A 12,948-nucleotide genomic window follows, 5' to 3' on the forward strand; every position below is an offset into this window, starting at 1 on the left:
TGTGGAAGGAGGATACAATCAATGGAGTCAGACCATTAATGCCCACAGTAACTCCTGCTGGGAGAGACAGGAAATGAAGTACCCTGAAGCTTTTACCATCATAGTTCTTCCTCCACGACAGTAACCCTGCTGAAAAAGGAGGACAACACTGTTGTGACAGCTTTCCATAATTAAAGGTTCTCCACCATCACCAACAGTGACACTTAGTGGGAAAGGTAAGACTACACCAGTTTGATCTTTCATGGAACTGAGGGGTTTGTATACTATCACATGCAGACTTTATGGAAGAAGGTAGAACTGCTGAAACTATAAGCTCCCCTACTAACACTGTTCCTGCACCATACAACACCTGCACGAACAGGATGAGACTGCAGTAATAGCTGGATATCTCCATCACCACAAACACTCAACTGTTCACATACAGACACCTACAACTCCTGCTATGACTTGCAAAAGTGAAATGTCTATGAGATTCAACCTGGCAATCAGTTATAGCTACTTCACTAATTACTACCAGAAACTCACAGAAACTGCTGAACCTGCTGGCTTATGCAAAAATGTGTATCCAAAGCAATGGCAGAGAGGCAAGATGTCTCCTTTGGCTGACAAATGACGAAAAAAAAAAACCATGAGAAAGGGATTTTCTTTGCTTGCACTATATAAAATAGCTATATACCCATCTTAAACAGAATGTCTTTTCTAAAACAGTACAAAGAAGTAAACACACAAATCAGATGGAGCTTGAATGGAAGGAGGTCTGTACCTGCCAAGCAGAGAGACAGGAAGTACAAATTAGATGACCGCAGGGTTCAATCTTGACATCCTTGTCATTTTCAGCACAGATCTTGCACAGCTGGAATGTGGAACCCATTTCACAATATAGCTCATACTGCTCCTGAAGAGAGGAAAAACAGAACATTATTGCAAATAATCTTTAATGTATTGTATTTATAATCAATTTCACCTTAACTCTTGCATGGTTTCTATAAGAAATACATTAAGCATTTATTCAATTATGTCCAGCAACCTCACTTGTGAAAACAGAATGCAAGAGGCTTATCAAATTTCTACAGAATTTCACTTAACCAATCCAACATCCACAAGGATGCATAAATGGGGTAAGCCCATCTGCCAGTATAGAGGCTGGATTACTGTGATGCCAGCTACCTGCTTCAAATATCAACTCAACCACTGGAGAGCCAGCGGGCATAGGCAAGAAGGTCAACTACTGACAGCAGGACTGAGTGCTGCAAGGCAAAGCATTTTGTATGGCAAGGATAGAGAAAACTCTTTGCAACTACAGGAGCCGGAAGCAATAGAACATCTCAGTCCTGAATAAAATTTTCCATTCACATCACCAAACCAGGCCAGAAATGCTGATCACCTGCCACCACACGAGTCCATCCTAGTTCCTGACCTAACCTCCTGATTATATACAACACAACTACTGATGCAATCCTAAGCAAGACGTCAGTACTGTGGAGGGTCCCCCATGGTGTCTGGCAGTGAGAATAGGCAAAACATACTCGTTACCAGAATGACCATAAACAAGAAATAAAGTTCACTCCAACTCCTTTAAGCTACAGACCTGAGAGCAGAAATTCCTACTTTATGGAATCCACTCATCACACAGCCTCCTCCAGAGACATATGAATGCACACCTTGCCTTAAACTGGGCCTCCAGAAGCAGACTGGAGCAAGTTTTCAAAGCAACCAAGTGTAGCCACATTTCCGTAAAAAGCTTGCCATCAATGTCAGTCTGGCAAGAAATTGTTGGAAAAACTTAAAAAATCCATCACTTTCACATTTTTACTTGGATTACTTTCAACTCACAAGTAAAATGTTATTACTGACATTACAGTGTTGTATAATTCCTACAGATTCTAAAGCTTCAGCTACATTAACTCTATGGGGTGGTCTCACTCTGCCTTCAATACTTATAGCAAAGTACATACTTTCTGAATTTGAATTTTGAAATCTCTCATTTCTGCTGAATTAATCTCTCTCTACTTTTATAAGAAGCTGTTCCACAGTTTCCAGCTGTTCAAGGATGACAACCACCCAAGGTGGCTCTTATGGACTCAAAGTCATGTGAAGCAAAGATGTGGTAAACAGTGTTTGTAACCTTTATGGGACATCATATAATAGCATGGTAAGAAAAGTTAACAAAACTACATTTAAATTAAGGATACAAACTGCCTTGATGGCAGCTCTTCCAAAATTGCACAGTGCTGAACAGAATGCACTCCTCTACAATAGCTCTCCAAGGAGCTGTGTCATGCCTTCATTTTAGACAGAGCATGTATTTCCTTTAATCTACTTCCTGTTCAGAACTGGAACAAATCTACCCACAGCATAAAAGCAAGACTCTGACAAAACTATTTAAGATGACAGCTAGAATAACAACTGGTGGCAAACAGCTGGAAGAATAAGGCTTCCTTGCTGCATTTGTATGCACAGTTTGCTGGGTACTGGCCATCTATTTATGTCACCTAAACAAAAGCATTTGTTACAAAGTAACGTTGGATGTTCTTGCTCTGGACTCTTCTTGTACTTACACATACACAAGTCACAGTTCACTTACAACCTACTCTAGGCTGCAGCACTCACATGCAGCAGGGTCTAGGAGAGCAAGCAGTACAAGCGGTCATGCAGGAACTAAAGTCTTGCAACAAACCTACCATTCAAGTCAAACCAATGCATTGCACTGTGGCATCTGAGCAGACTGTGTGCCCAGCAGTTTCCACATCAGTACGCACAGTCAAATCACATCTAAATTTTGAGCCGATACTACTTTCTAAGTTGAGCCGTGTGCAATGCTACACCAAGCACTGGCACTGCCATCCAAGAAAAAATGTGTCCTGAAAGACCCCCACATCCCCAATACAACAAGTTTATCATCACAGCAGAAAAAAGGTTAACCAACAAAACTTCTGAAAGACAGGACACAATAATTTAGCAACAAAAAAAATCTCACTTTAGTTTAGAATATCTTAAAAGGTTTATGGGGCAAGAAACACTTACCTGTGTGACTTTGATATGGTCCTGTGGTGTTGGTTCACACAAGCCAGTCAGATCTGGGTTCTGATTGCGTCCATCGGGGAACAGATAGCTAAATAAACAGCAGAACAAACAAGGAAAGCTGTTCTTAAAGGATTTTAACTGAACAGCAACAGATGTGGTTAAGTCAATCTTTCAGGGAAATTATTCTTAACGTAGCTTTACATTGAAAAGAGCAGTAATAAAGACTTGATCAAGTCTGCCTCCCAGTGGAGAAAACATTTTATAGACACCTGATGCAGAGGTTCCCTAAAGAAAAGTCAAATATGAATATGAGGTACCAAACTACACTTCCCGTTTCAAAGCTCCTAGCTTACAAAGGTAGCATCCTAACATAAGAATGTGACCCAACCTCCTATAGCAGCACAATGGGGACTGGCATTATAAACACAGTAACTTGTTTTAGGAATTATCTGGGAATGGAGTGGGCCCATTTCTGGTGTTCAGCACATGTCAGACAGAAATAAATATGGCAATTCACTGCTTTCTGAGAATGTTGCAATATACTACAGAAGAAGCTGAAGTCTTACTAGGAAAAGGGAGAAGCTGCTTGTTCTTATTAGACTCAGACTCCAGGGGATAGGATATATAGCCCCCTTAAAACATGCCATTCCTCATCCAAAGGCTAGACTGACCAGTAAATCCTACTTGACTACAATAAAAGTGTTGAAACAGCTGAAAAGGCCCAAACAAATTCCAGTGGACAGCAATCAAACTTAACTACAGTATGGGACACAAACACTGGATGATGAGATTAAGAGCAAGAATGCTGCCTTCAATTTATAGGATGAGCCCACACCATTCTAACCCCTTTGTATTGCTTTAAACTTTTCCTTCATTGCAAAGATTAACAATTCTAATTGCTTTGTCTTCCTTGATTTCAATATGCTAACCATCATATATTAGCTATATATTACCTGAATTGTGTCTCAAATCCTTTGCATTGAAATACTTCAACTGTTCTTAAGACAAGTGTTATTTTACTTGGTACACACTACTGTTAGAAAATTTCCCTTACTTGTTATACACTGTTTAAATATTTTATACATCTACTTGTCAAGTAGACCTGGGTCATTTCTGAAGAGGGTCTCCCTGGACCAGCTCTTACCCAGTTATCAATCTCAATGAATAAATAAAATAAAATAAAATAGACAATGACGTGATACAAATAAAGTATGAAAAGGGGAAGAGAGCAGCACCCCCATAGCTGAGTTCCCAATTATTCCCAATCTTTATAAAATATGTATTTGTTCACCTTCTGTGGAACCAGCTTATGCACAAGAATAAATTCACAGCATTCCTTTTATATACAGCAAAATACTACAAAACTGCTTTCCAGAATATCTGGTCATTTACAATCTTTAATAATCCCAATTTAGGGGCATATTTGAGTCAACTGGACTGTGGAAAAAAAAAACACAAAAATTGCACTGAACTTGACAGTGTCAAAAGCAAGCTATACTGAGGTTGGGGGGAGACACAGAACTTAAATTTAAAGCAAAACATGTTACAGAAATGGCCACCATTATACAGGCACAGCATGTATCTCAGAAGTGATCTTGCATATGAAGTTAATTTAGGTGAAAAAAACAGCACCTTATACAAAGCACCTGTTTTAAAGTTCTTCTAGTGGAAAAGAATAGTCAGGCAGAAAGTGGAAACGTACACAAACTGGCAAGCAATGACCACCTCATAGAAACACTGGGGAAAAAAATCTTGCCTATCGAAAGAAGCAATGTGCCAGTCCTTTACAGGCTCCATGTTCCATCCAAAAAGTACAGTTGTGTACCTACCATAAATGTAGATGTTCGAGTGTATTCACTGTTGCAGTCATTACTCTTGGGTTATCCTGCTGGCAGGCTACCCTCAGTCGGCCTGAATTCCAAACTCCTGGTCCGGCGTCGGTTGCTGTCGCCTCTTCCCTGACATCGGTGCTCCAGGGGTATAAAAGATGCAGCCAACGCCATTTTCTTCAGTTTTTCGTGCCCCAGATGTTAGGTGCCCCCAAAAGGGTAGGCTGAATATATATTACGCCAATAAACATACATGCAGTAAAGAAACATTTCCTTCATCTACAAGCAAATACACCACATAGGTTGTATAGAATAGAGAAGTACAGATAAACCCCAGCAAAAGAAAGGGGGACAGTGGGAGGGTAACCTGGACTGCAACAGTAAATACACTTGAACATCTACATTTATGGTAGTTACACAACTGTACTATGTTCATTGTGTTTCACTGTTGCAGTCATTACTCTTGGGTTGAATCCCAAAGCTGAGGATGGGTGGCTGGGCTAAATAGGATTAGGAGAGGCTATGAGGCCCTGCAGAACTGCAGTGGCAAAGCCTGCTCTGGATTTAGAGAGGTAAGTGGTAGTGCTCTGTAAAAGTGTGCACTGAACTCCAAGTTGCAGCCTCTAAGATGTCTTTGGTTGGTACTCCTCTGAGGAAGGCTGCTGAAGTGGCTGCTGCTCTGGTAGAATGAGGCCTAATACCCTTAGGCACTGATTTGCCATGCTGAGAATAGCAGAAACGGATGCAATGGCCTATCCATTTAGAGATAGTCTGTTTTGAGATAGCCTTTCCTTGTGATCCTGCAGCAAATGACACAAAGTTGCTCAGTCTTTCTGAAGGCTTTAGTTCTGTCCAAGTAGAAGCATAGCTGCCTGTCTATGTCCAAAGAATGCAGAATTTTCTCACCATTGTTCTGTGGGTTTGGATAAAAGGTAGGCAAGTGAATGGTTTGGTTGAGGGCCACACTGGACACTACCTCAGGCATACAATTTTGGGTTTGTCCTCAGAGAATCCCTGTCTGGATGAAAAATGATAAAAGTTTTCACAGCCATGAGTGCTTGTCACTCCGAGACTCGTCTTGCAGAGGTTATTGCTAGGAGCAGAGCTGTTTTCCAGGATAAGAATTTTATATCAGCTGTTGAGGCTAGCTCAGAAGGAGGCAGTGTGAGTTTTTCCAAGACATAATTGAGGTCCCATGCCGGAATTGGTGCTCTCCTTGGAGGCCTGATGTTTTTGGCCCCTCTGAGGTACTGCCTTATTAAAGGATTGAAAAGATAGGTGGCTCCATATTGTAATGGGCTGAAATGGCAGAGGCATGAATCTTAATTGATGAAAAGGAAAGGCCTTTGTCCAGCATCTCAGTTAGGTATTGTAAAATCTGAGGGATTCCAGCATCTCAGTTAGGTATTGTAAAATCTGAGGGATATTTGGTACATACGTGTCAATGCCTTGTTCCTGGTTCCAAACACAGAATCTCTTCCATTTTTCTGCATAAGATTTTCTGGTACTGGGCCTCTTGGCCTCCACGATAACATCCATAACAGCTTTTGAAAGAGGAGTGTTCTGAATGGCTACATTATCCGCCATGCTGTCAGATTTAAGGTCCTGAGTTGGCTGTGCAGGATCTGATTGTTTTGTTGGGTCAGCAAGTGAGAAGTTTGAGGCAATATCCATGCTGGACCTTGAGACAAGCTCTTTATGATTGGGTACCAGTGCTGGCATGGCCAGTCTGGAGCAATCAGTATCATTTTTGGCTTCTCTTGTCTGACCTTTAGGAGTACCCTGTGAAGGAGAGGCAGTGGAGGAAAGGCTTATACTGTTAAGATTTTTCCAGCTGAAGGATAGGGCATCCACTCTCCATTCTTGTTTGTGATAAATCCTTGTGCAAAATCTCTTTAATTGGCAGTCGTGAGGGGAGGCAAACAGATCTATGTCTGGGCATCCCCATTTCCTTGTTATCATGCTGAAGACTTGTGGATCCAGTTTCCACTCGTTGGGATCCATGAGGTTTCTGCTTAGTTCATCTGCCAGAGTATTTGTTTTTCCTGGCTGGAATTGTGCTTGTAGGTGAACTTGATAAGTCAATGCTGTGTCCCATAAGGTCATTGCTTGTCTGCTGAGGGGGTAGGAATGTGTGCCTCCCTGCTTATGTACCACATGCCTGTAGTATGGTCCGTCTTTATCAGTAGCTGTCCTGGATGAAGTAGATCCTTGAAAACTGTCAGAGCATTCTGAACAGCTAGCATCTCTTTTTGATTGATGTGAAGATGCATCTGGCTTGCATGCCATGTGCCCTGAATACATTTTCCTGCCATATGGGCCTCCCAGGCATATTCTGATGCAGCCGTTGTCACCGTCTGTCTGGCTGTGTGTACAGTGAATGGCAGACCCTTGTTGTGGTGACAGGCCTGTTCCCACCATCGAAACTCCTTTTGCAGGCAGGGAATGAGGGTAATTACTGTCTCCAGGCTGTGGCAATGCTGAGTCCAAACACTTTTTAGATACAACAGTAGTTTCCTCATATGCAGTCTGACATATGGAATTAGTAGAATGCAGGATGCCATGAAGTCCAAGGCCTGCAGGATTTTCCTTGTAGATAACTGGGTCTTTGTTGCCAACTTTTTGAAGTAAGACGTCAGTTGCCTTTGTTTGTCTGTCATGAGATAAGCCATCCGGGCAGTTGTATTTAAGTTTGCACCCAGGAATATTATCTCTTGAGAGGGTACTAGTTTTGATTTCTTTTCATTTACTGTGTATCCTACGCAAATTAGTAATCTTTTTACAAATGCCAGATGCTTTAGAAGAAAGTCTTTGTTCTCTGCTTGAATAAGGCAGTCGTCCAAGTAGGGATATATTTGAATTCCTCTTTGTCTGCAAAATGCAATAACTGGTACCAGGTATTTTGTGACGACCTTGGGTACAGTAAATAAGCCAAAGGGCAGTGCACAGAATTGGTAGTGCATTGAGCCAGCTATGAATCTGAGGTAACTTCTGCAAGATTGTCTGACTGGGACATGCAGGTATGCCTCTTTTAGCTCCAAAGTTACGAGCCAAGCCTTCTTGCCCAGCATGGGCAGTAGCTGCTGCAGAGTCAACATCTTGAATTTTGGAACCTCCAGAAACATGTTTAGTATAGACAGGTCCAGTATTGGTCTCCAGGTTTTGTCCTTTCTGGGCACTAAGAAATGTCTGGAGTAAAATCCTTGCCCCTGCTCTTGTTGTGGTACTTGTTGAATGGCCCTCATGTCCATGAGGGCTGTAATTTGCATTTGTGCCTCTGCCCATTGATTGTGTGGCAGGTCTGGCATACCTTTTGCCCTTGGTAGAGTGTGAAAATGGAACCTGTAGCCTTGGGACACTATGTTCAAGACCCATTTGTCTTTGGTAATCATTTGCCAATTTGGTGAAAAAAGTGCTAGTTTCCCCCCTAACCTGTAGCCTTGGGACACTATGTTCAAGACCCATTTGTCTTGGGTAATCATTTGCCAATTTGGTGAAAAAAGTGCTAGTTTCCCCCCCTAAGGGGGCTGCCAAAAGAAAAGTGCTTGGATCTGGCAGTGGAAAGTCATTGAGACTGTTTCCTGTAAGGTTGTGATTTGTCTTCTCTGCTTTTGGAGGTAGGAGCACCCCATTGTTTAGGCCTGTATGAGCCTTGGGGCTGAGATCTGCCTCTGGGACGTCTGTATCTGCCTCTTTGTGGCCTGTCTGACACTGGAAAGGACCAATGTTTTGAAGGCCAGTTCCTGCTAAATCTGGGTGGCTGTACCTCTAAGAAATCCTTAACTGTCTACATGGATTTTGCTTTATCGTCCATTTTCTTCAACACCTCTTCTGCTTTAGCACCAAAGTATCATGCTGCAATGGAGCATCTATTGCATCTAATAATTTTGCTTTAACATGATCAGGCAGATTCTGTTCCTTTAACCAAGCATGTCAACTAATAACAGAACCTGTAACAGCGGCTCTGCAAGAGGCCTCCAGTGAATCAACCACATTGCAAAGTATGCTTTCCCACTTGTTCAGCTGCATGCAATAAATCCTGCATTTCCTTGTTCTCTTAACATTCAGAATTTGTCAACATTTTCTGTTTAAGCAGTGACATTAAGTATTGCTGATATTTAAGCATATGAAACTGACAATTTAAAGCCCTTACAGCCAAGGTAGTAGAAGTGTAAACTTTTTCCCCCCATCTGTCCAGTGCCCTAGAATCCTTATCAGAAGGGACAGGGTTTTTTGCAGTGAAAGCTTTGACCCCTTTGGGACCCAGAGATATAGTTTCTGGGTCAGCAGCGGGGTTTTACATAGGAATTTGAGAATCTGGGACCCTGTAGTATCTGTCTGGCTTAGCAGGTGCAGGGGGTAAAGAGTCAGGGGACAGGCCGGACTCTGAAAATACATCTACAATGTCTAGAACAAGTGGAATAGCAAGGGGTCTGTGCTGAGGAAGTAGCAGAAAGTCTGAGCCTTTTCTTAGATTCTGAGTAATCTTGGCTATCCCAGTGGAAATGCTCCCTCATGGTATGCAGGGTTTCTCCAAAAGAATAATCCTCAGGAGGAGAGGCTGAAGGAATGGATTCTTCAGCATCAGAATCCTCATAGGGAGGAAAAGAATAATCCTGTTCAGAAGAGGAATCAGAGGAAAAAGAAACCTGATCAGAAGAATCATATTCTGTCTCTTGCCTAGGACTCTTATCAGGAGGGGGATGGGAACCCCTGATCAAAGTAGTTAAGTCTTCGGCAATTTTAAGCATCTGTTTTTTAGGCATGGAAGTCTGAGTAGGAGAATGCTGTACTTCTTTGTCTTTAGAGCTGCGTTAGTCTTTGTCTTTGAAGCTGAAGATGATTTAACATATAACTGTGTAGGTCTGAAGACACCCTCAGAAGCAGATGCCTGCTCAGCGGCTCCGGACCCATCTGAGGCAATGATTTCCGAGTGTCCAATACCTTGAGTATCCAGAGGCCCAGTCGGCTCCACGTGGGAGTCAGAAGCGGCCTGTGGCTCTGAGGTAGTAGGCGCCAGGGGCTGCGAAAGCGCCTTATTGAGAACCGGCAAACCGGTGACTGGCCTAACGGATGCCTCGTCGTCGGTTTTGGACCTCGGATGCCTATCCTTTTCCTTGTTCTTGCATTTTTTGTAAACTCCGGTCGTCGGCTGTTCCGAAGGCATTATATAATTAAACCTTTGGCCAAAGTAATGAAATGCAAAATTGAACTGACGCTTAATAGTGCGTTGGTTAAATCTAGCACAAAACCGACAGCCAGCAACATCGTGGTCAGGGCCTAGGCAAGGAATACAGTAAGAGTGAAAATCCTTATGAGGGTTTTGCTTCCCACAAGAAATACAATTGTAAACTGTTTCTGACATCGGTCTGGAGCAAGAAAAAAGTTTCCCCAATGAGGCACTTAGCTTTAATGAAGACTTCGGTTCTGAAATTCGGATTTGAAAATCTCAGGAGTCGGTCGACTGGCACTTGCGAACTGCTTTTGCTTCGGGCACCGCGCGTCAAGAAAGACTGAAGAAAATGGCGTCGGCTGCATCTTTTATACCCCTGATGCACTGATGTCAGGGAAGAGGCGACAGCAACTGACGCCGGACCAGAACTTTGGAATTCAGGCCGACTGCGGGTAGCCTGCCAGCAGGATAACCCAAGAGTAATGACTGCAACAGTGAAACACGATGAACATCCACTTCTCCCCACTACTACATGATTTTAAGTCACCACAAGAGGGCTCTCTCAATAGCAATGGACTGCAGTGTGAGGAAACTTCTGCTTTTCTGCAAATGAAGCACAATGCATTCAGATGTAGAGGGAACTGCTAGTATCCTTAAGTTAATTCCTGCTAGAAATAATGTAAATTATACAATGACTGGCCATTAATATTCCAAAACGAGCATGTTGATCGGTCAGTTCAATCAGCGTGCCCGTTGTAAATCCAAGTATATACCAACAGAAAAAGGTCCAGTCGCGCAGACTTTTTTCCATGGTATACACTAACTTTTAACTTTTTTTTTTTTCAAAAATAAATAAAATAAATCTGAAATCCGGACTCTGGACATAGCAGAAAGACATGACACAGAAAATAGTAGGAAAATCCAGTAAGTTATTCAAAACTAAAGACACATACCTGATTTTCCTTGTATTTCCTCCAGTCTCTCTCTCTCTCTGCTACCCCTAAACTGTCCGAAACTTTTTAAAAAAAAAAAAAAAGAAAAGAAAAACAGAGCAACAGAGACCTTCTTTCTCCATTGCTTCCTTTCCAAAGCACTGATGTACTGGGTATGCGTGGGAATGCAAGTCCATACGCATACGCAGTACATCATAAAAATGCAACAGGACATGTACCAGCTGCTGAAGGACAGCATGGCGCCGTTATACAAAGACATTTAAGAAAAGTAAGTATTTTTTTTTTCTTAAATAATGTCATTGTATAATAGCAATAACCGACTCCGTGGTGTGGTATATTAAGATTTACCCACGGTTAGCTTTATTTAATCACTTGGGCTTCACCCTCGTAATTAAACCACACCAACCATGGGTAAATCCTTAATATATCACACCGACATAGTCGGTTACTGCTTAAATATTTAACTAATGTGACCCATTCCCTTATCAGATAAATTTACTGCCATGTTAGGGGGGGGGGCCTTAAAGTCAGTCACATCAAATTTTTTTTTTATCAAAATACAGCCACAAAATAAAAGGAGTGCCTGATAAATGTTTTATTGAATGGAAAAGTTTAGTGCCTATTACTGCCCAACTCTGAAGTTACTCTTCAACAGAACAGTGTCAAACTAGGTCTTACAAGAAAGGTTGCCCCCACCGAATGTGTAAAGCCTTACAAAAACCAATAATGGGAGCATATGTGTTACCCTCCATAAAAAGGCAGTTACAGCTAAGTTAAGAAAAGAAAAAAATTACATTTTGTGCTTTATATAAGCATGTGTGCATGTACTTGTACAGTGATACAGTAAATATGAATGCAGGTCTACTGAAAGTAAAGATGATTTTTTTTCTCCTAAGGTCAAGCTACTGCTGAAGTAAGAGCTTGGCTCGACTCTACAAGCCAAAGCCATATTCTACCTAATGCAGATTATTGCAAAATCGAGCAGACTATAATATACAAATCAGCAAAGGGCACCAAATTGACCAAAAGTAAACATTTATTTAGCACTTTTGCTCCTCAGTAACAGAACTTCTGCAAAATACCATAAACAAACACTCCCAACTTCACTTAAATACAAAAATCACAATAAAGTGTCCCATTTATCCAATAAAGTGATACCAATAATAATATACAAAAAATAAATAAAACACTGTCATATACAAAAAATAAATAAAACACTGTCAATTCACTAACCTCTTAGACCAATAAAAGTGAAATATCTTGACCCTGGCACTCAAATGCAAAGATCAAGTGAACAGTTGAACTGGTTCTGAACTAACCACCTCTCGAGAGTATCACCAATATACACCACACTCAATCAGCAGATTTGCAAGCTGTAGATTTCTAGTAGTATCACAGACAAAATATTGTAGCTCATGTGATACTGCACTAAGCATGTACAGAAAAGGGCAGTAATAATGAATTGAGAATTTGAAAACACTTCAAATTAAACTTGAAACATTCTACCCACTGATAAAAAACTTTATGCCCAAGTGCAATGAGTCAACAGAAAGTACAGTTTTGTACCTACCATAAATGTAGATGTCCGATAGGTATGCATCTGCAGTCATAACATATGGGTTGTCCTGCCTCAGGCAGCCCTTCGGTCGGCCGGATTCCAAAGTCTGGGTCTGGCCTCGGCTGATGTCGCACTTTCCCCGACGTCAGAGCGTCTGGGGTATAAAAGCATCAGCCAACACCATTTTCCTCAGTTTTTCTTGCCCCAGATGCCAGGTGCCCTCTAGGAAGGCTAAATTTGGATAAATGCTGAAAATTTCCAAACATTTGCAAATTATATACATATATAAACAAACAAACAAACAAATACACCATAATAGATTCCCCCAGCTAGCTAAAAGAGGGGTAAGCACCCTAGGAGTACCACAGAGGGGAAGGAGGGAGGGTAATCCTGACTGCAGATGCATACCTA

The 12,948-nt window shown here is 41.7% G+C and overlaps 1 protein-coding gene across 1 annotated transcript in view; it reads right to left on the reverse strand.

Annotated features, from left to right (window-relative positions):
• The window catches only part of CBL (Cbl proto-oncogene), a 1,233,699-nt gene that overhangs the window by 501,772 nt on the left and 718,979 nt on the right, over nucleotides 1-12,948 (reverse strand). The window contains exons 7-8 of the mRNA XM_044081051.1: nucleotides 3,025-3,112; nucleotides 764-895 (exon numbers count right to left, since the gene is read on the reverse strand). Coding sequence (XP_043936986.1) covers nucleotides 764-895; nucleotides 3,025-3,112 — 220 coding nt within the window. The remainder of the gene's footprint in view (nucleotides 1-763; nucleotides 896-3,024; nucleotides 3,113-12,948) is intronic.

The sequence above is a fragment of the Protopterus annectens genome, chromosome 8.part0, assembly GCF_019279795.1.
Source record: "Protopterus annectens isolate FY-2018-M chromosome 8.part0, PAN1.0, whole genome shotgun sequence".
In the NCBI taxonomy this organism is placed as follows: domain Eukaryota; kingdom Metazoa; phylum Chordata; order Ceratodontiformes; family Protopteridae; genus Protopterus; species Protopterus annectens.